This window comes from Gasterosteus aculeatus, chromosome 8, assembly GCF_964276395.1.
Source record: "Gasterosteus aculeatus chromosome 8, fGasAcu3.hap1.1, whole genome shotgun sequence".
Taxonomy (NCBI): Eukaryota; Metazoa; Chordata; class Actinopteri; order Perciformes; family Gasterosteidae; genus Gasterosteus; species Gasterosteus aculeatus.
In genome coordinates this window covers 1410001-1429085 of record NC_135695.1, presented here as the reverse complement: position 1 = coordinate 1429085, position 19085 = coordinate 1410001, and the positions used below count along the sequence as shown (strand labels likewise).

General features: G+C 44.7%; 1 protein-coding gene across 2 annotated transcripts in view; it reads right to left on the bottom strand.

The window, feature by feature from the left end:
• Nucleotides 1-19085, bottom strand: part of lonp1 (lon peptidase 1, mitochondrial) — a 28095-nt gene that overhangs the window by 8263 nt on the left and 747 nt on the right. For both annotated transcript variants that reach the window (XR_013468506.1, XM_040183524.2), the window contains exons 2-19: nucleotides 17779-17867; nucleotides 16706-16825; nucleotides 16362-16521; nucleotides 13357-13470; nucleotides 13140-13201; nucleotides 10623-10752; nucleotides 7635-7718; nucleotides 7488-7556; nucleotides 7038-7189; nucleotides 5803-5941; nucleotides 5422-5600; nucleotides 4569-4656; nucleotides 2861-2983; nucleotides 2648-2764; nucleotides 2365-2505; nucleotides 821-986; nucleotides 634-720; nucleotides 233-360 (exon numbers count right to left, since the gene is read on the bottom strand). Coding sequence is in view for 1 of the 2 variants with exons in the window: in XM_040183524.2 (XP_040039458.1) it covers nucleotides 233-360; nucleotides 634-720; nucleotides 821-986; nucleotides 2365-2505; nucleotides 2648-2764; nucleotides 2861-2983; nucleotides 4569-4656; nucleotides 5422-5600; nucleotides 5803-5941; nucleotides 7038-7189; nucleotides 7488-7556; nucleotides 7635-7718; nucleotides 10623-10752; nucleotides 13140-13201; nucleotides 13357-13470; nucleotides 16362-16521; nucleotides 16706-16825; nucleotides 17779-17867 (2148 nt within the window). In the remaining variant the exon portion in view is untranslated. The remainder of the gene's footprint in view (nucleotides 1-232; nucleotides 361-633; nucleotides 721-820; nucleotides 987-2364; nucleotides 2506-2647; nucleotides 2765-2860; nucleotides 2984-4568; nucleotides 4657-5421; nucleotides 5601-5802; nucleotides 5942-7037; nucleotides 7190-7487; nucleotides 7557-7634; nucleotides 7719-10622; nucleotides 10753-13139; nucleotides 13202-13356; nucleotides 13471-16361; nucleotides 16522-16705; nucleotides 16826-17778; nucleotides 17868-19085) is intronic.

The following is a 19085-nucleotide window of genomic DNA, read 5'->3' as shown; positions in this document are numbered from 1 at the left end:
TGCGCCAGGGTACCCGTAAATGATAGCTAATTACTTGCTTAATTGTTTTGCTTTTTACATTTTGTAACTTGTTGTATTGCTGGGCCAATGAGCAGAATTAATAAGAGAACTAGTACTGATATTCCCTAAAGTTGCCAATCTTAAGCAGTTAGAAAAAGAAGTCAAAAAGGAACAGATTAAGCCAACGTAATCAGAAAGCCATGTGTATACATTACAGCATTGCCATGCTTACCTCAGGGACATGCAGGTGCAGGTGCGAGTTAACCAGGAAGTGGTTTTCTGGTTCCTGGGTCATCAGAAAGGCTCTGGCAAAGGTTGAGGCAATCTTTGCACTTTCCTTCATTACATCACCGAGCTGACCTGCAGAGGAGCACGAACACCTTTGACCTGCTAACCCAGTGCTAACCCTGTGCCCAACCCCTTGGAAAAATGAATGGTGAATGAACTAAAAATGAAGAAGGAATTTTCATTTTATCCAAAAACACAACATATATATATATATATATAGAAATAAATCCTCAGGTGGACTCTACGTTCAGTTTCTGTTGAAGATGTAAGACTTGATCCGTAACATTGTTTGTTCACCCAACTTCACCCAGCAAAGTGACTCAGTTCAAGGTCTTGGTGACTGACCTGTAACCTCCAGTGACCCCTCTCCTTTGGAGTCCACTCCTCCAGAAGGGCGGCGTAGTGATGTCTCGATAAACAATGTTGACCCTCCTACAAAGTAAATAAAATTCAGGCAGAGTTCAGCAGGTCTCATCTTTTGGTTTGATCGTGTTAGTGTGTGTGTGTGTGTGTGTGTGTGTAAGTCTCTCACCAAGAGATGTCCATGCCAGCCCCATAACCACTCCAGGAGGGGTGACATCATACATTCGATCAACTGTGAAAATAGGTTTACCCACATAGACTTGCAGGTTGTCAGGGGTAACAGTCACTGTGGTTTGTTCACCACTGACAATGGAGAACGCCACCTTACGGAAAACCTGACGGACAGATAAAAACAGATCAAGTAAATGTTATTTATATATATATATATTACACACATGTATATACAGTAAGGATGGGACCCTGTTGATCGCGACTGAGGAGGTCATCGGGCGGTGGAAGGAACACTTTGAGGAACTCCAACTACTACGCCCTCTTTGGTAGGGTGGGGTTGGAGGCGGAGGAGGGATCATCGTCAATTTGCCTGGTGGAGGTCACTGAGGTAGTCAAACAACTCCACAGTGGCAAAGCCACAGGAATTGATGAGATCCGTCCAGAGATGCTAAAAGCAATGGGTGTTGGGGGGCTGTCTTGGATGACACGCCTCTTCAACATTGCGTGGAAGTCTGGGACAGTGCCGAAAGAGTGGCAGATCGGGGTGGTGGTACCCCTCTTCAAAAAGGGGGACCAGAGTGTGTGCCAATTACAGGGGTATCACACTACTCAGCCTCCCGGGTAAAGTCTGCCAAGGTGCTGGAAAGGAGGGTTCGGCCGATAGTCGAACCAAGGATTGAAGAGGAACAATGCGGTTTTCGTCCTGGTCGTGGAACCACGGACCAGCTCTTCACTCTTCCCAGGATCATGGAGGGGGCTTGGGAGTATGCTCAACCAGTCTACATGTGTTTTGTGGACTTCAGAAGAAGGCCGCCTTTTGTTCTATTTGGTTTTTGATTTACACGGCACCCCCGGCCCCTTCCCTCAGTTCGTACGCTCTTGTGTTTGTTTCTTGACTCCAAGAATAAATATTCTTTTTCACCCAACAAAAAAGTCTGGGTTTATGTATGCGCCCGTCTGCCCCTAGCGACTGGACGTAACATACGCCCAAAGCGGGAGTTGTGTTCGGGTGCTCGGCAGTAAGTCAAAAGGCGTTTCCGGTGGGGGTTGGCCTTCGCCAGGGCTGTGCCTTGTCACCAATCTTGTTTGTGGTCTTCATGGACAGGATATTGAGACGTAGTCGGGAGAGTGTGGTCTACAGTTCGGGGGCTGCGGATCTCATCGCTGCTTTTTGCAGATGATGTGGTCCTGATGGAATCTTCCATCTGTGACCTCCAACTCTCACTGGAGCGTTTCCCAGTCGAGTGTGAAGCGGTCGGGATGAGGATTAGCACCTCTAAATCTGAGGCCATGGTTCTCAGCAGGAAACCAATGGATTGCCTACTGCAGGTAGGGAATGTGTTCTTACCCCAAGTGAAGGAGTTCAAGTACCTCGGGGTCTTGTTCACGAGTGAGGGGAAGATGGAGTGTGAGTTTAGCCGGAGAATCGGAGGCGGTATTGCACTCGCTTTACCGCACCGTTGTGACGAAAAGAGAGCTGAGCCGGAAGGCTTGTTTGTGTGTACACACACACACACACACACACACACTTCAGTGTTTCACCTTTTCAACCTGTTTCTGCAGGTTTCTAACTCCTGATTCCCTGCAGTACTGCCTGATAAGCAGACTGAGGGCGTCAGAGGAGATTGAGGCCTTCTCCTCAGTCAAACCACAGTGAGAACGGAGCTGAGGGACCAGGTAACGCTGGTGAGACAGAAAGACAGACAAGGGAAGTAAATTATGTAATAGCGAGGCATCTTCATTTTTCATATAGTACTTGTTAGGAAAACTGGGGAAGAAGTATGCCACTAGAATATACAAGAACAAAATACATATAATATCACACCTCAGCAATAGCCATTTTCTCCTGGGCAACATATCCAGACACATTGATCATCTCCATCCGATCTCTGAGGGGCTCGGGGATGGTGTCAATCACATTGGCCGTGCAGATAAACAGAACCTTTATTGGAACAGACAGGCTATCAGAAAAAAGCTACACAGGAAAAATGCACTGGTAATCTATGCAGCACTGTAAACGAGGAGCACACAATCCTACCTTTGACAGATCTACAGGAACATCTAGGTAGTGGTCCAGGAAGTTTGCGTTCTGTTCAGGGTCCAGAAGTTCAAGCAAAGCGGAAGACGGATCGCCCTGATAACCACGACCCATCTTATCCACCTGGGGATGAGAAGTTACACAAATGTAATATGCATCATTTAGCTTTATGTGTTATTTTTCTATGTATCACCAAAGGCATGCAATAATATATTCATCAAGATCTGAAAAAGAGGCATGGGGATTAAGTGCAGCAGACACGCCCCCACCCCTCCCTCAAGGAGGGGAGCCGAGATGGGAGGTGTAACCCAGCGGAGACTTGAGGCTACTCCACCACCCAGCTTGCTGACAGTCTGATGTTCAGTCTATGACAGCAGAGAAGTCAGCTCAAATGAATTGCGGGATGAAATGTAAAATCTTCCATTAAGCACTTTTAAAGTGGTATAAATGAAGTACTCTAATATGGTAAATTAAAGTGTAGTTGTACAGCACCTTTCTAGTAATCTCAGCCTTAAAAGCGCTTCAACGCTACACGTCTGGGCAACTTTGGATAAGCAGAAGCTCGGGTTGTCCGTCAATTGGATAATCGGAGGTTTGGTTCGGTCAGGGGGTGAGGGGTTGAGTGTAGGAGCGGATGGGGGTTGAATATAGCCCAGCGGGCAGGTCTTGTGTGTGACGGTGTGAAAGAGGGGATGGGTGGGGTCCAACAGGAAGGTGAAAGAGTTCGGGGAGGGGGGCTCGTTGTTGGGGGTGCTGTCCGAGGTGGAATCTTGGACAGCCAGGAGGATATGGAGGAGGGGGGGGTTGGGCTTTAAGGTCCCCCACCTGAAGAGGAAGACGAGGGGCAGCAGGGGAGGCGAGCAGAGGGGAGGAGGGAGGTGGAGAGTCCTAGTCCTCTTCGGGGTGGGACTCCAAGCAGGGCGCTGGAGACTGCACCCAGCAGGAGGTCTTCCGACTGAGGAAGATCCTCCTCGAGATCAACAGGGAAGGGAGGAGTACTGCCGGGACTGAGTGAGATGCTGGAGGAGAACGGTGAGTCCAGGTCGACTAATTGATTATACTAATACATATATTATATATACCTGTTATATTGTCTACTTAAAATAAAGGTTTTCTTTAATTCAATTCATTTTATTTTATATAGCCCAAAATCGCAAATTACAAATTTGCCAGAGGGCTTTACAGTCTGTACACATATAACATCCTCTGTCCCGAAACCCACCATCGGCACAGGAAAAACTCCTCAAAAAATGAAAAAAAAAAAAATATATATATATATATCATACATATATATATATATATATAAATAATAAACTGTGTGTGTGTGTTTGTGTAAAGCATGCTAGCAAACAGTCAATGCTTGAACGGACAGCTCGTACGCTGTGTTTGGAGGCTGGATAGTCTTGGATGGATTGGAATTGTCATTTTTGCAGATTTTATGAAAATAACGGAGGATTTTTTGACAATTGACTGATGCTGATCACCAGGACTTGCTTCATCACCATTCCGTCCACTGGTTAAGTTCGGGGAAAGTATCTTGGACGAGTTAATCGGGAAAGCCGAACGACAGTTTGGCTTTGTGATTTTGCGTTGGACATATTGACATAATTGTGGTAATTGCATAATACCACATCAGTAGACCCATTCCAGTAAATGGTCTATAGATCTATAATGAGCTCGGCTGAAGGAGCAGCACCATCGTACTGACCTCGTCTATTAGCACCAGAGGATTCTCCGTCTTGGTTTTCTTCAGGCATTGGATAATCTTCCCTGGCATTGCTCCAACATATGTTCTCCTGATAACGCACAGAAACACATTCCAGAAAATCATATTTCCATATTTAATTAACTTGGAATACAGATTACACAATATGCAAAATATGTGTACAACGTCATTATCCTAATTGTAATACGGGTAGATGAAATCCAGCGTTCTGATTGGCTGAGAGTCACAGGGTGTACATTATTGAGCAATAACGTACAGTACCTGTTCACATTGACCAGAGTGTTCCTTATCACGGCGCACTTAAAGTAACAGGTTAGATTTTGCGCGACAGTTGACATTTCAGTTTTTAGCTCAGTGGCGATTGCGGGAAAAAGACTGTAAATCCCACAAATGATCAGTTTGGGGCAATGCGATCTTTCGCAACCGGACAATTAAGGTGGATGTCATCAGCGATGTGAATGAATGAGATGCTGAGAGATCTTGCAAGGAGACCCGATGCGGTTTACACGTACGTACTGGGACTATTTTTCTCTACATAACTAAATATTTTAGAATAAAATCTATAATATTATAGAATAAGGTTATAACATTTGTGTTTAAAGTAATGAAATCTATTCTTTACGCTAAGGATGGTGAAGTCTCATTTTGCATTCGTGAGAATATTCGTTATCTACGTTGACATTCCAGATCAGTGCATCTATAGTTTTCACACATCATATTGTATTGACAATCTTAATCTTTTCCTGCTCAGCAGCTGCACAATAGCAGAAAGAGAGTCCTGAATGTGAGCAATCATAAGGTCCCTCACTAACGAAGGCAGGCTAGACTTCCATACCTGTGTCCTTTGATCTCAGCCACATCGGTCATGCCTCCCACACTGAACCTGTAGTACTGTCTGTTGAGTGCTCTGGCTATGGAGCGGGCAATGGAGGTCTTTCCTACACCTGGAGGGCCATAGAAACACAGGATCTTCCCCTGTGTGGAGCCACACAGCTGGCTGACTGCTATAAATTCCTGCACACAGATAGAGACGTTAAGTCATTGTGGATATACCATACGAGTAAAAAGTCTGGATATATTTTATCATTGAATGAAAAAATGTGTCCAAAATTTGACTGCTGCTGTGGGTATTTCAAAATGTGTTATTGGAGTAAAACAATTACTTTCTTGATTCCTTGAGCTTTAAATCGTGTGAGAGTGTGTGCTATTTGCTAACCAATATGCGCTTCTTTACATCATCCATTCCATAATGATCTTCTTCTAGAACCTCTTTGGCTCTTTCTAGGGAGACATTCTCTTCGCTGTTGGTACCCCAGGGCATGCTGGTCAGCCAGTCCAGGTAGTTACGGGTTACACTGAAACACAGAGCCAGAGTTGTTATTTGTTTGTTGGTTTAAGTAATAAAACAAACAACAGAAATGATTGAAGTATCCTTAGTACTAGAGTGAAAGACAGAGCTCAATCGTACTACTCAAAATAAAAGAGTCGGAGGAGAGGGTGGTGCTCTCCATATGCGAAGACATACCGTTTAAAATGCCATCAATGTACATCATTCATCTGAATTCATTGCACATACGTTATCTTTATTGTGTTATCTCAAAACATATTGTGATGAGCGTCCCAAGCCCACATCAGCGTTGCCCTGGAACCTACAAGGAACACCTGCTCACCACTCATCACGAGCTGAGTGGCCACACCTGCAGCTCGTCAGCTCCGCTGCATTTAAGCTGCAGGTTCAGAAGGAAAAAGGAAGCCCCCTGGAGAAGACCTAAGGCTAACCCTCTTGTGTGCCATTCTCTCTCTAGAAAGCAGCGAGTGACCCGACGGAACCCCTGGAGCACTGCACCGACTCCCCCACAAGCGGATTCACCACGAGCACCAGGGCCCGCAAAACCTCGCAAGCTGGACCTCTCCTAATTAACTCTACGGTTGTAAATAAACCTTGCCCTCCGGGGACTTCACTTGAGCTGTTGTGTAGTCTATTCCTTCCACCCCGCCACAATATCTAGTTATAATGAAATTAGTGTATTCAAATCACCCTCAGCTTTCGCTGGTGCAGCGAATAAATTAGCAAACTTGTACAATAGTACAAGAAGAATAACAATATGCTGGTTTTAGGCAGTTTACCAATATTTAAATAATCTAAAAGGGGAGTAACCACCTCAGTCAAAGTTGATTGGACCATAACAAATGTTCTTTAGATCCTTTACAATTACTTACATGTTTTATTAAATTTGAATATATAGCCGGGAATCACAAAATTACCGCAAAGTGCTTTATAACCTGTACTGAAAACGACATCCTTGTTCCTCGTCCTTGTCAATCCAGCAAAAGCATTTAAGAATCTTTGTCATGCTAATTCACTTAACACACAGTGACTGCTGATTCGCAAGGTTTGCGATCCATTGCACCCGTAATGAGTAATATAAACAAAAAAGAAACAAGACCAACTTGAACTCTGAGGAGTGGTTGTCCAAAAGTCCCAGTTTGTTGAGTTCTTCATTGATGACGTCCATTATGTGTTGTGGCACAGTCCTCTCTTTGAGTCTCTCCCTAAACTTTTCCTCAATAGCGTCTTTGTCTTCTTTTTCAAGACCAAGTTCCTAAAATCCCACAGCACAAACACATTTTGCAAATGGTTAATGGACTGTACAGCGTTTTTATAGTCTAGGCAAAATGTATTTTTGGGTGGGTGGGGTTTTGGCGATGTAGAATATAGTTTGGGTACCATTTTTTGCATTTCTATAAAATAATGCTACAACAAAGATCATATTTGGCAGTGCTATGTGATGGAATATGAGTTCCAGGTATATCTGTTGTGGTGGACTTCCTCATCATTCAGTCCGTATACCAGAAATACGAGATACGAGAGTGACTGACAGATAACACCATCTGATCTACCTTCTTTATGATCTTGAGCTGCTCCTGTAGCAGGTACTTCCTGTGGGTCTGTTTGATCTTCTCCTCCACCTGAGAACAGAGCACAGATGAATGACTCAGGTGATTAGCATAGCAGTGGCTCACACAAAGTTGGTTAAGACGTCCAACCTCTCGGCCTAGTCGCTGCTGCAGTTTACTCAGCTCATACTCCTTCTTCAGCAGAGACAGAGCCTTGTAGAGACGCTTTGGGATCTGCAGAAACACACAGCAACTTGTTTCAAAGGCCTGCACACTTTTAGCTCATCAATATAAAAACCTAATATAAACATGTAGAAAAATGCTGCAGGAAGAATCTCTTTAAATGTTCTTCCAATCTACCACTTATTCCCCATCATTGTAACCAAACACATTGCATTTCATTGTGTAATGTGCCTACTACTATTAGTTACTTTTAGGAAGCCATGAACTTCCTAAATACAGACAGTTTATTAAATGCCCCACCAGAGAGGAGAACACGCTGGATCACTGTTACACCACAGTAAGCAGGGCTTATCACGCCGTCCCTCGTGCTGCACTGGGACACTCTGACCACGTCATGGTCCATCTGATTCCTGCATACAGGCAGAAACTAAAGCTCTGCAAACCTGTGGTGAGGGAATTCAAGAAGTGGACCAGTGAGGCGCTGGAGGATCTTCGGGCGTGCTTTGACTGCACAGACTGGGATGTTTTCAGGACTGCTACTGACAGTCTGGATGAGTTCACAGAGGCTGTAACTTCCTACATCGGCTTCTGTGAGGACAGCTGTGTACCATCATGCACCAGGGTGAGTTACAACAACGACAAACCCTGGTTCACAGCGGAACTCAGAACACTACGCCTGCAAAAGGATCAGGCATTTAGGAGTGGGGACAAAGACTTGTACACAGAGGCAAAATACAAGTTTAGCAAGGCGGTGAGAGACGCTAAACGACTGTACTCTGAGAAACTCCAACAACAGTTCTCAGCAAGTGACTCTGCTTCGGTCTGGAGAGGCCTCAAACACCTCACCAACTACAAGCCAAAAACCCCCCACTCCATGAATGACCTCCGCCTGGCAGACGAGCTGAAAGAGTTCTACTGCAGATTCGATAGACAATATCCTGATCCCATCCCCCACAGCTCCACCAAACCTGCTGCAGTCTCCCTCCCCTCCCTCCCCCAGCCCATCAGGTGCTCACGCCTCTTCAACTATATCACCTTCCCCTCCCCCACCAGCAACGACCCTCTCTATTCTGGAGAGAGACGTTAACCGGCTCTTTAGAAGAGTAAAGCCCCGTAAGGCAGCCGGTCCGGACTCCGTCTCCCCTCACACCCTGAAGCATTGTGCTGACCAGCTGTCTCCGGTGTTCACTGACATCTTCAACACCTCCCTGGAGACATGCCACGTACCAGCCTGCTTCAAGGCCTCCACCATCATCCCTGTCCCCAAGAAGCCCAGGATCACAGGACTCAATGACTACAGGCCCGTTGCCCTGACCTCTGTAGTCATGAAGTCTTTTGAACGGCTAGTCCTGACCCACCTGAAGTCCCTCACCGACCCCCTCCTGGACCCCCTGCAGTTCGCCTACAGAGCCAACAGGTCTGTGGACGACGCTGTCAACATGGCCCTCCACTACATCCTCCAGCATCTGGACTCCCCAGGAACCTACGCCAGGATCCTGTTTGTGGACTTCAGCTCTGCCTTCAACACTATCATCCCGTCTCTGCTGCAGGACAAACTCTCCCAGCTGCACGTGCACGACTCCACCTGCAAGTGGATCACAGACTTCCTGTCAGACAGGAAGCAGCACGTGAAGCTGGGGAAACATGTCTCAGCCTCTTGGACCATCAGCACCGGTTCCCCCCAAGGCTGCGTTCTCTCCCCTCTGCTCTTCTCCCTGTACACCAACAGCCACCAGTCCGTCAAGCTCCTGAAGTTTGTGGATGACACCACCCTCATTGGACTAATCTCTGGTGGGGACGAGTCCGCCTACAGGTGGAGTCTGACCATCTGGTGTCGTGGTGCAGCCAGAACAACCTGGAGCTCAACGCTCTAAAGACAGTGGAGATGGTTGTGGATTTCCGGCGGAACAGAGCCCCACCCTCCCCCATCACCCTGTGTGACTCCCCCGTCACTATTGTGGATTCCTTCCGTTTCCTGGGCTCCATCATCACCCAGGACCTCAAGTGGGAGCTGAACATCAGCTCCATCACCAAGAAGGCTCAGCAGAGGTTGTTCTTCCTGAGGCAGCTGAAGAAATTTAACCTGCCAAAGACGATGATGGTCCACTTCTACACAGCCATCATCGAGTCCATCCTCTGCTCCTCCATCACCGTCTGGTACGCTGCAGCCACAGCCAAGGACAAGGGCAGGCTTCAGCGGGTCATCCGCTCTGCAGAGAGGGTGATCGGCTGCAATCTGCCGTCCCTGCAGGACTTGTTCGCTTCCAGGTCTCTGAAGCGAGCTAAAAAGATTGCGGCCGACCCCTCTCACCCTGGACAAAACCTGTTTGTGCCCCTTCCATCTGGCAGGAGGCTGAGGTCCATCAGGACTACGACCTCCCGCCACACGAACAGTTTCTTCCCGTCGGCAGTCGGGCTCATCAACAGAGCCCGGTCCCCCACTGCCTGACTATAACACTCCACCGGTCACTCCCCCTCATACTGCACACGTCACTTTAACTGCAATTCATCACTTTGTCACTTGTCACTTTGTCTCTTGTCTGTTACTTGTTTGTTAGTGCACTTTATGCTTGATATTTTTCTTTTTAACTTTTTAATATTTAAATTTTTTTAACTTGATTCCCTTGTTTTATACTAACCCATAGCCTTAGCCTTATTCTACTAACCCATTGCATTAGCATTTCATTCCACTTTATTTTATTACTTGTGCACTGTTGTCTTGTCTGTCTACTGTCGCGCACTAACCGCCAAGACAAATTCCTTGTATGTTTGACATATTTTGGCTAATAAATGTTTCCTGATTCCTGATTCCTATGGGTGTTTCCTTCCTCATCTGCCTCAGGGGGTAGAAATGCATGATCAACTTTCCAACTGCTGTTACAGAGCCACTTCCTCAGCTTTAATGTACTAAAAAGTCTTGTCCCGAACAGGTCTTTGGGCAGGAAGACTACTCACATTGATCTCTTCCAGGACGTCTTGTAGCTCGTGCGACTCTGCTCCTGTCAGAGCTGCTCCCATGTCGCTGAGGTAGATGGGATTATCAACAACTCTTTGACCTGCCTGCATCATCTGGAGGACCGATTCTCTGGGAAACACACACACTTTTTAATTCTCATGAGCTCAATTAATAGAAGGAATGTAGTTCGTCGCTTACTGCTAAACTTAGGTGCTGCCTTTATGAATCACATCAGAAGTCAACAGATTGTGGGCACTAAGACAATTCATTCCGCTAGCAGACTTGTGAAGTAATCGGCAGGGGAAAAGCTCAGAGTGTGAACGAAGAAATGTGTAGGTCCGTAGAGCCTACAGAGGGTACTTGAGGTGAGAGAATTTTGCAAAACAAAGCTCACTTCAGGTTCACCTTTCTCTTTTTCTGTGGCAAACATTTCAGATACTTAATGTTCTTTTAAACATGTTTTGTGTTTAAAAGTACCTAGTGGTCCAATGCTGTATAGTGTGGTTAACGTAACTCACCACCTCCACCAAACTAAGCACCAAGTTCCATCCATCATTATATCATCAATAAGTTATCAAAACCAGTAGATTCATAATCAATATTTTGCATAGAATCGCAGGTCTAACCTGATCTCGAGTCATGTAGTGATCAGTTAAACAAAACATAATGAAGAAGATGTAGCTTAACAGTTCAATTTAAGGTGTCTCAAACAGATGTAAACACTATAATATAACATATTATATTATGGGTTGATGAAATCCAGCTTTCTGATTGGTTGAGAGGGAGTCACGGGGGGTGCATTATTGAGTGATGATGTACAATTGCTGTTCAGTGACCCGAGCTTTCCGTATCACTGCGCTGGGTGATGCAAGTTTTTGCACCCGGACAATTAAGGTGGACGTCATGAGCGATGTGAATGAATGAGATGCAGCGCGATCTTGCAAGGGGACCCAATGCTGTTTACATGCACGTACGGAGACTATTTTTCTCTACACTACTGAAATGTGATACATAACGTTTGGTGGCTAATACTATTTTGTGCTGAAAGGCAGCTATTTACTTACTATTTATAATTTCGCTGGTAACCGTATTATAAAAGCGAAGGTGCTTGGGATATTTAGCTTTCAGGGGTGTTTATGCTAAAATTGCTTTCTAATTGGATTGTTGAGTAATGGTAGGAAAAATGGTCTTGCTAGAGCCCCCTTTTGATTATTCCCCCTATTGGGTTTCAGGTAGCTGCTGATGGCGATGGCGCGTCTGGCCTACAACACCCACAAACGGTTACATTATTGGACGATGGTACAGCCTCTCGTACCGAATTGCTTTATTGTAGTAAACATCAAAGAAAACTAGTGGTGCAGGTTTTTTATATTTGTATAATTTCTAAAATTTCTAAATTGCATTCCGAATGTTGATGCAGACCTATAGCCTGAGCCTTCAAGATGAATTAAAGCCGCATTGGTCGGGCTGTCGCACATGAACGCATGTCCAAAGTGCCTATCTGACTGAGTGAGGCTGCCGTGCATTTCTGTGACCATCAGAGGCATCACGTTTAGACGCTGTTTACGGTGTACCAGGTCATTTCTGGTGCAGTCGTAAGTCTTGAATGTTTGTGTATATGTAAGCCGGTAAAGATGGGGAAAAAAAAGAAGTGTGAGTTTGTGTGAACTGCTGTCACGTTTTGTAACACGACAAAATTTAGATTAGACAGACTAATTAAATCCAGGTCTCAAAACCAACTGCTTGTGCAGGCAGCTCAGCTGAATGATTCCAAGCAGGAAGAGAAATGACAGCCTGTACGCAGGCTGGTGTGTACCAACAAACCAACAATGTTGAAAAACAAAATAAAAAATAAAAACTTTGAGAGAAATACATTGAGCCAAACTGAGTTCATATGTGTGTAATCTATAATACGAATCGACGATTGATTTGATTTAATAAACTTCACGTCACATTCATTACTTTATATTACAGTCTGGCTCTAGAGCAAATACAAATAATGCCCTGCACTATTAGTAAAAATGTCATGTACCAGCACAATGTGAAAACCACTCCAGGACTTGTTTTCCTGCCCGCCTCAGCGTCCAAGAGGCGGGCAGGAAAACAAGTCTGCAGCCGACCCCTCTAACCCCGGACAAAGACTCTTTGAGCCCCTTCCCTCAGGCAGGAGGCCGAGGCCAAGAGCTCCCGTCACAGAAAGTTTTTCCCGTCAGCAGTTGGTCTCTTACACCAAGTGACCCAAATACTGGAACATTTTCACAGTTGTTCCTCTCACCATGGAAAAATATGGACATAACGTACCCATTAGTTAAGTTAAGATATTGTTAATTCTTGCTTGTTTATCTTATTCTTATATTGCACCAAGTCAAATTCCTCTATGTGTAACATATGTGGCAATAAATGGCTTCTGATTCTGATAATAATAATAATAATAATAAACACTAGAACTACCACTACATGGTTGGCCTCTAATGAACAAATTGTGACAGGTGACTGACCAACGTGGCAGGACTGACCTGTAGAGCGGGTTCAGGGCAATGATGTCCCTGATGGTCTTAACTATCTCTGCGGTCAGTGCCTGAAAAAAAAAACATTCCAGAGATTTAAGCTTTTAATAAGTTCAAGTAAGAGCATCTATTTGCTCAAATCTGCAACAAAATGAGAAATTGACTTAAGTGACTTTAAGACATTTAACATCGTAGTTTTCATTACATATAATGTGCATGTTTGTACCTTGACCTCCTCTGTGACCGTGAACTGTTCATGTTGAATATTGTGCACTTCTACCATCAGGACGTTGGAGGATGGCACAGGCTGAAGTTCTGGACTCAGGTCTGCTTCTGAAATCTAACCAACAAAAACTCCTCATAAACCCCAAATACTTAATCTCCCACCTCTAATGAACATACAATATAGTTCTTTGGATAATTTAACTGTTTGCCTCTAGATAAAAAGTAATTTCATTTATTCACTTTAAATTTTAGTTGTAACAGTAAAATGGACATGAAAAGCACACCTCATCAATGTCGGATGACAAACTTGGTTGCAGAGATAGATAACACCAGGGGAGACGGCTGTTGTGGTCCTTCGTGGAGTTTATCCAGGTTAGAGCCCGGTGGTCTGTTTCAAGGTCAAACTCTCGGCCCAGTAGGTAGTACCGCAGACTTTCCAGAGTCCATTTGATTGTCAGGCCTTCTTTTTCAACTACAGAGTACCTGGTCTCCCGGGCGAGCAACTTGCGCCTTAGGTACAGGACCGGTTGGTCTCCCTGTGCGAGAACCGCACTAAATAGACCAAGAAGTCCGTACTTTGACGCACTGGCAGGGATCATAGCACGGCCTTTAACCTTCTGAAGGCCTCTTCACATTCTTTCGTCCAGACAACGATTGCATCCTTAAGCTTTCCCAAGACTTCCCTAAGCTGTTGGATGTGTTCCTCCCAGGTGCTGCTGAGAATTACCACATCGTCAAGGTAGATGCACTGCAGTCTTCACAATCTTGGAGGACCTTATCCATTAGTCTTTGGAAGGTAGCTAGAGCTCCATGCAGTCCAAACGGCATCACGGTGAAGTGAAACAGTCTAGCCGGTATGCGGAAGGCTGTTAAGGGTCTGCTTGCGGCCTCCAGAGGCACTTCCAGGGTCGTGATATACACAGCCGACCCAATTTTCTCCAGTAGCTCATCAATCCTGGCATTGGATAGGCATCAAACTCTGAGATGGAGTTAAGCTTCCGGAAGTCAATGCAGATGCGTAGGGAACCGCCTTTCACGAGGAAAACTGGACTACACCACTATGAAATTGATGGATCCTACTACCTCCAACTCCAACATGGCCTTGACCTCTTCTCGCAGCTTGTTTACCAGTTGCTGTGGGATGCGGTAAGGTCGTTGCGCATGGGTCGCCCATCCTTCAGCCGAATGACATGCTCCATGACTGTTGTTTTGCCCAGACGTGCAGTGAACAGTGCAAGTACCTCCTGAAAGACTGAGAACTGTTGGCGCTTGTTCAGAGGTACGGTGGACAAGCCCTGGTAGCTGTACCGGTTAATGCCTCCTCTCAAAGATCTTCCTCCTCTTCCACGTCCGCCGCCTTCACAAAGAATGAGGTTTCTGCTGGCTGGATGGATGGAGCGTTACTCCAGTCCTTCACATCACTACTCTGTACTTGTCATAGCGACTCTTTACTTGTTGTATGAACTCACGTCCGACCACCAAACGGAGTCGTGTTTTGGTACTAAATAGCATCCGTAGGCGCAGACAGCTCTGTGAATTTCACCGACTTCTACAGGTACTGCATCTGGATGACTGCCGCTTTCAGCAGTACATGGTGCTAGCCTTTAGCCCGTTTGAGAGCTGATTGGCTCGGATCGGGCACCGGACTTCACCGCCTTCACATCATACTTACCTACATGCTGAGGGAACTGTCCCATCGAGAGACACCGTATGCTCAAGCACAACCAAACGGCTCTTTTAAGAGCGATTCGACTTTTTATGTAATCCTGTGGCGCAAATCGCTGAAAACGCATTCAGAGTGAACGTAGCATAAGAGTGGTTCAAAACCCCTGATGTTCAGCAGCCAACCGAGCACAGCCACTTTGCGAGTGACAGCGAGATCCTCTTTGTGGCAGTGGCAAGTGGGTGGCATCAAACTTGAGAGCCCCACCCCCTACACGGAACCCGCCGGTCCAAACCTAAAATTAGCCTCTGTAATAAGAAGACGGGGGCTCACGTGTCTCAAATAAAATTAAATAAAATAAAATATTTACAGCAGCTGACCTGTCGTACAAATAACAGTTGTTTCTGGGAAAAATTGGCTCCTCCCACCCAGCGTGCCGTTGTGACGCCGACTGATTTACTGGCGATTGCCGCTGCCTGCCACAAAGTTGCCACCCACTTGCCACTGCCACAAGGAGGATCTCGGCCCTACTGCACTTTGCCTAGCCAGAGCTACAATGGAATGGTTAAGATCAGAGCATGTTAATGTTCTAAAATGGCTGAGTCCAATTGAGAATTTATGGCAAGATTTGAAAATTGCCGTTCACAGACGGTCTCCATCCAATCTGACTGAACTTCAGCTTTTTGGCCAAGAAGATGAACATTTCCATCTCTAGATGTGCAAAGCTGTTAGAGACATATCCCAAAAGGCTTGCAGCTGTGATAGCTGTACAGAGTACATAAACTTTCATTGTTATGCAGACGATATTCAATTATATTTATTGACCAAGCCGGACAAAACCATGTCTTAAAAGACTTTAAATCCTGGTTATTTCGTGGTTTTTCTGTTTTTTTGATTATGCACTGTGTAGTGTAGAGAACATGTTCTGACGTTGAATTAAATCCTGTTAAATTTTTTGATTTGTATTTTTCTTATTATTAAATTATTATTATGTTCAAGGAGCAACCTGTGGACTTTCTGAAGTATTTTTGCAATGTGAATTTGCAGTTCTGTTTTAGAATAAAGGGTTGGAAATTAAAGCTCTTTTTTATCTGATTCATCGATTATTCAAAGAAATAATCGACCGATTAATCCATTATTAAAATAATCGTTAGTTGCAGCCCTATGTGAAATGTATTTCACTCTGGCCATCCAGATAGAGGGATCCTCCTCTATTCCTCACCCTTAGGCCTCTTCCTTCCTTCAACTTTCCTAAATGTTTTTCTGTGTAATTCTTTAGAGCTACATACTGAAACCATGTGTAGAAGGCAACAGATGTGACATGTATGGTTGATGTTACAGACCTTGTCCTCAATCTGCTCCGTCAGAGAAGCCGGTTGGTCCTTACGGCTGCGCTTGGCTTTGCGTCTCGATGGAGCTTTTGGTTGCAACTCGGACTCTAACCACCCTGTGGACGTTGACGCCTCATCAGGTTCCATCTCCAGCTTCCTTGTGATGCGGATCCTGTAAAACCAGATTGTAGCAGTGTTACGGGTGTGTACCGCGTTCTCAATCTCTCTCTCCAGGTAACTGTCTTTCCAGACTGTTGTTTGTCTACACAATGGAAAAGAAACAGTGTGCCATGGGGGGTAAAGCACACAGACAACCACTTTTTCTTTTACCCAAAAAAAGCAACAGTAACTCTAACCTGCGGTGTCCCATGACGATCATCCTCAGCTTGTCTCCCAGGTCCTGCATCTCATGAATTTGAACAAAGGTCCCAGTAGAATAGATGGCGTCTAGAGACTCCACCACATCTGACTCATCACTGCAGATGGAAACATTTATTACTGCCAAACTACAGACGTTGATAGTATGCTTTTTGAAAGTGTCACCCAAGCGCTTTTGGCTCAAAGCTCCCCAACCTAGTCTGTTGTGAAGAAATCGTAGTTTATTAAAAAACATCCTGCACTGGTTTGATTATTTGCCGTTTCATGCCATGTTTACCGCAGCACAGCTCGCTCAGAGCGTTCAATGTCGATAAGGTAAAACGTCAATTCATTTTATTAATATTTGTTTCAATCACAGAATGAAGCCTGCCATATTTGGGACAAGAATCGCAACCTTAAATTGCTTGCACAAAACTCTTGATCAGCACTCGGCATTTGTTTATTGTTGTCGTTCATTTAAACCGCTATGCTCATTAAGGCTCATTTAATTATTATTGTGTAGGTAATATGTTGTTAAATATGTTTAAACTTAAATAAATTACCTATACAAGTAGTTTTGTCTTGTATTAATTTGTCCTGTTATAGATGTGCCTAATGCGCAGCCAGATATTCAAATATATTGGAATTTTTTCAAAGCGAATATTCAAACGTCATTTTTGAGTAATTTTGACAACCCAAGCTTACACTCACAAAAACTACTTTTTCTTGTGCATATTACACCAAAATGAATTGCAATAAACTTATTGTAATTGTCAGACCATTTCATGATACTAATTGCATAATGACAATATAATAGCATATTATTGCAAGTACGCTCTTTCAAAGAATGTTTCATTCTTCATAATCGGAAATGTGAAAAAATATATCCTAAATAAAACAAATACAGCTTTGTAAAAGTTCGCTCTCACTCTCACTCACTCAACCGGTTACAATGGTTGGGGAAACACCGGCTAGAAACACCAAGCTCAATGTAGAGCGTGGTGTATACGTAGCTCTTCTTCTCAGACCTGTATCACCCTGACCATAAATGCTTAAAGCACATGAGACTTACAGATCATCTTTCTTCAGGAAGACTCCAGCATACGGCTGAGCAAGACGAACCTTCCTCCTCAACAGCTCCATTAGCACCTTGTTCTTTACCTGAAGCAAGAGAGACATTACACACTATCAGCACTTACCAAAGACATTTCGCCATTGTATTTATTAAATAAAGAACCAATTGGAGTTAGGACACATTGCCAATGTAGAAGTAGATGTGGTGACGAATGTCCCCCATCCCTAGAGTCTGAATAATAATAATGCAATGGTCCAGAATGGACAGGCAACAGTCTTGTTGAGGCTGGTGCATGTTTCTGCGTCTGCGTCGTTGCGTCGACGCACTCGTTTCAATTCATGGTTCTAAAAGTCTTGCGTATATTGCAGAGCTTTTTACCGCCAGAACAACAGGTGGAGTAACTTTGTCGAAGACGACCTAGAGAGTCACGTCTTTGTTTGTGGAAGTCGTTGGTTTGTCTATTTATCATAGACTTTGTCGTCCACAACTTTGTTCCCCTCGACCGGCAAACCGACGTTTGTGGAGATCTCACTCCATGAATCAGAGGCCATCCGCGCGTCCTTATAGTCCGCCAATGACGGCTTGTACAAGTGGCCACATTTACGGATTTCTTCCGACAAAAGTTCTTCAATCTGATTCGTTCTCTCGTAAACATTCTTTGTTTTAATAATGGCGGTATTGTGCTATGAAAACGTAAATGTGAGACTCTGTAAAGGGCGTAGTTAGCAGACCAAGCCTTGCGGGCTGCAGGAGGCTTGCGTAGCTTTTGACGCAAGCCTAGAAAAATAGATCGACGCACCCAAGGAGGTGTAAAAAGGCACGCAAGGGACACGCAAGGGGGTCTTGCGTCTGCGTTGCTCGGAAAACGCAGAAGCATAAACTAGGCTTTAATCCTAAAAACGTATGTAATTCTAATTTGCAGATATTTTAAATTGCTGCCATAAATATCCTTTCTCTACTGTAAGCGTTGGTATTTAAAGTAACTATGTGTATAATTTAACTCTGAGCTGAAATAACCCTAGTGACATCACTGTGACATGTGTCCATCAGTCTCAGTCATTGTTTTTGCATCGAAGACAGAAAGGCTCTTTTTGTAAATGACAGTCCATATCCAACTACTTACATCAAAATCACTACTTCATAACGGTGTGTCGTCTCAGTGGAATGTCCTTCAATGGGGTTTAATGAGAATATGTTCCAGCAGTCTACAGAGCGTCTTGGTGCCTTGCAGTTTTGTTTACTTGAGAGCTAAAAAGCACCCGGGGAATCTTAGACAGCAAGATCTGAAGCAGATCCAGCTAAAA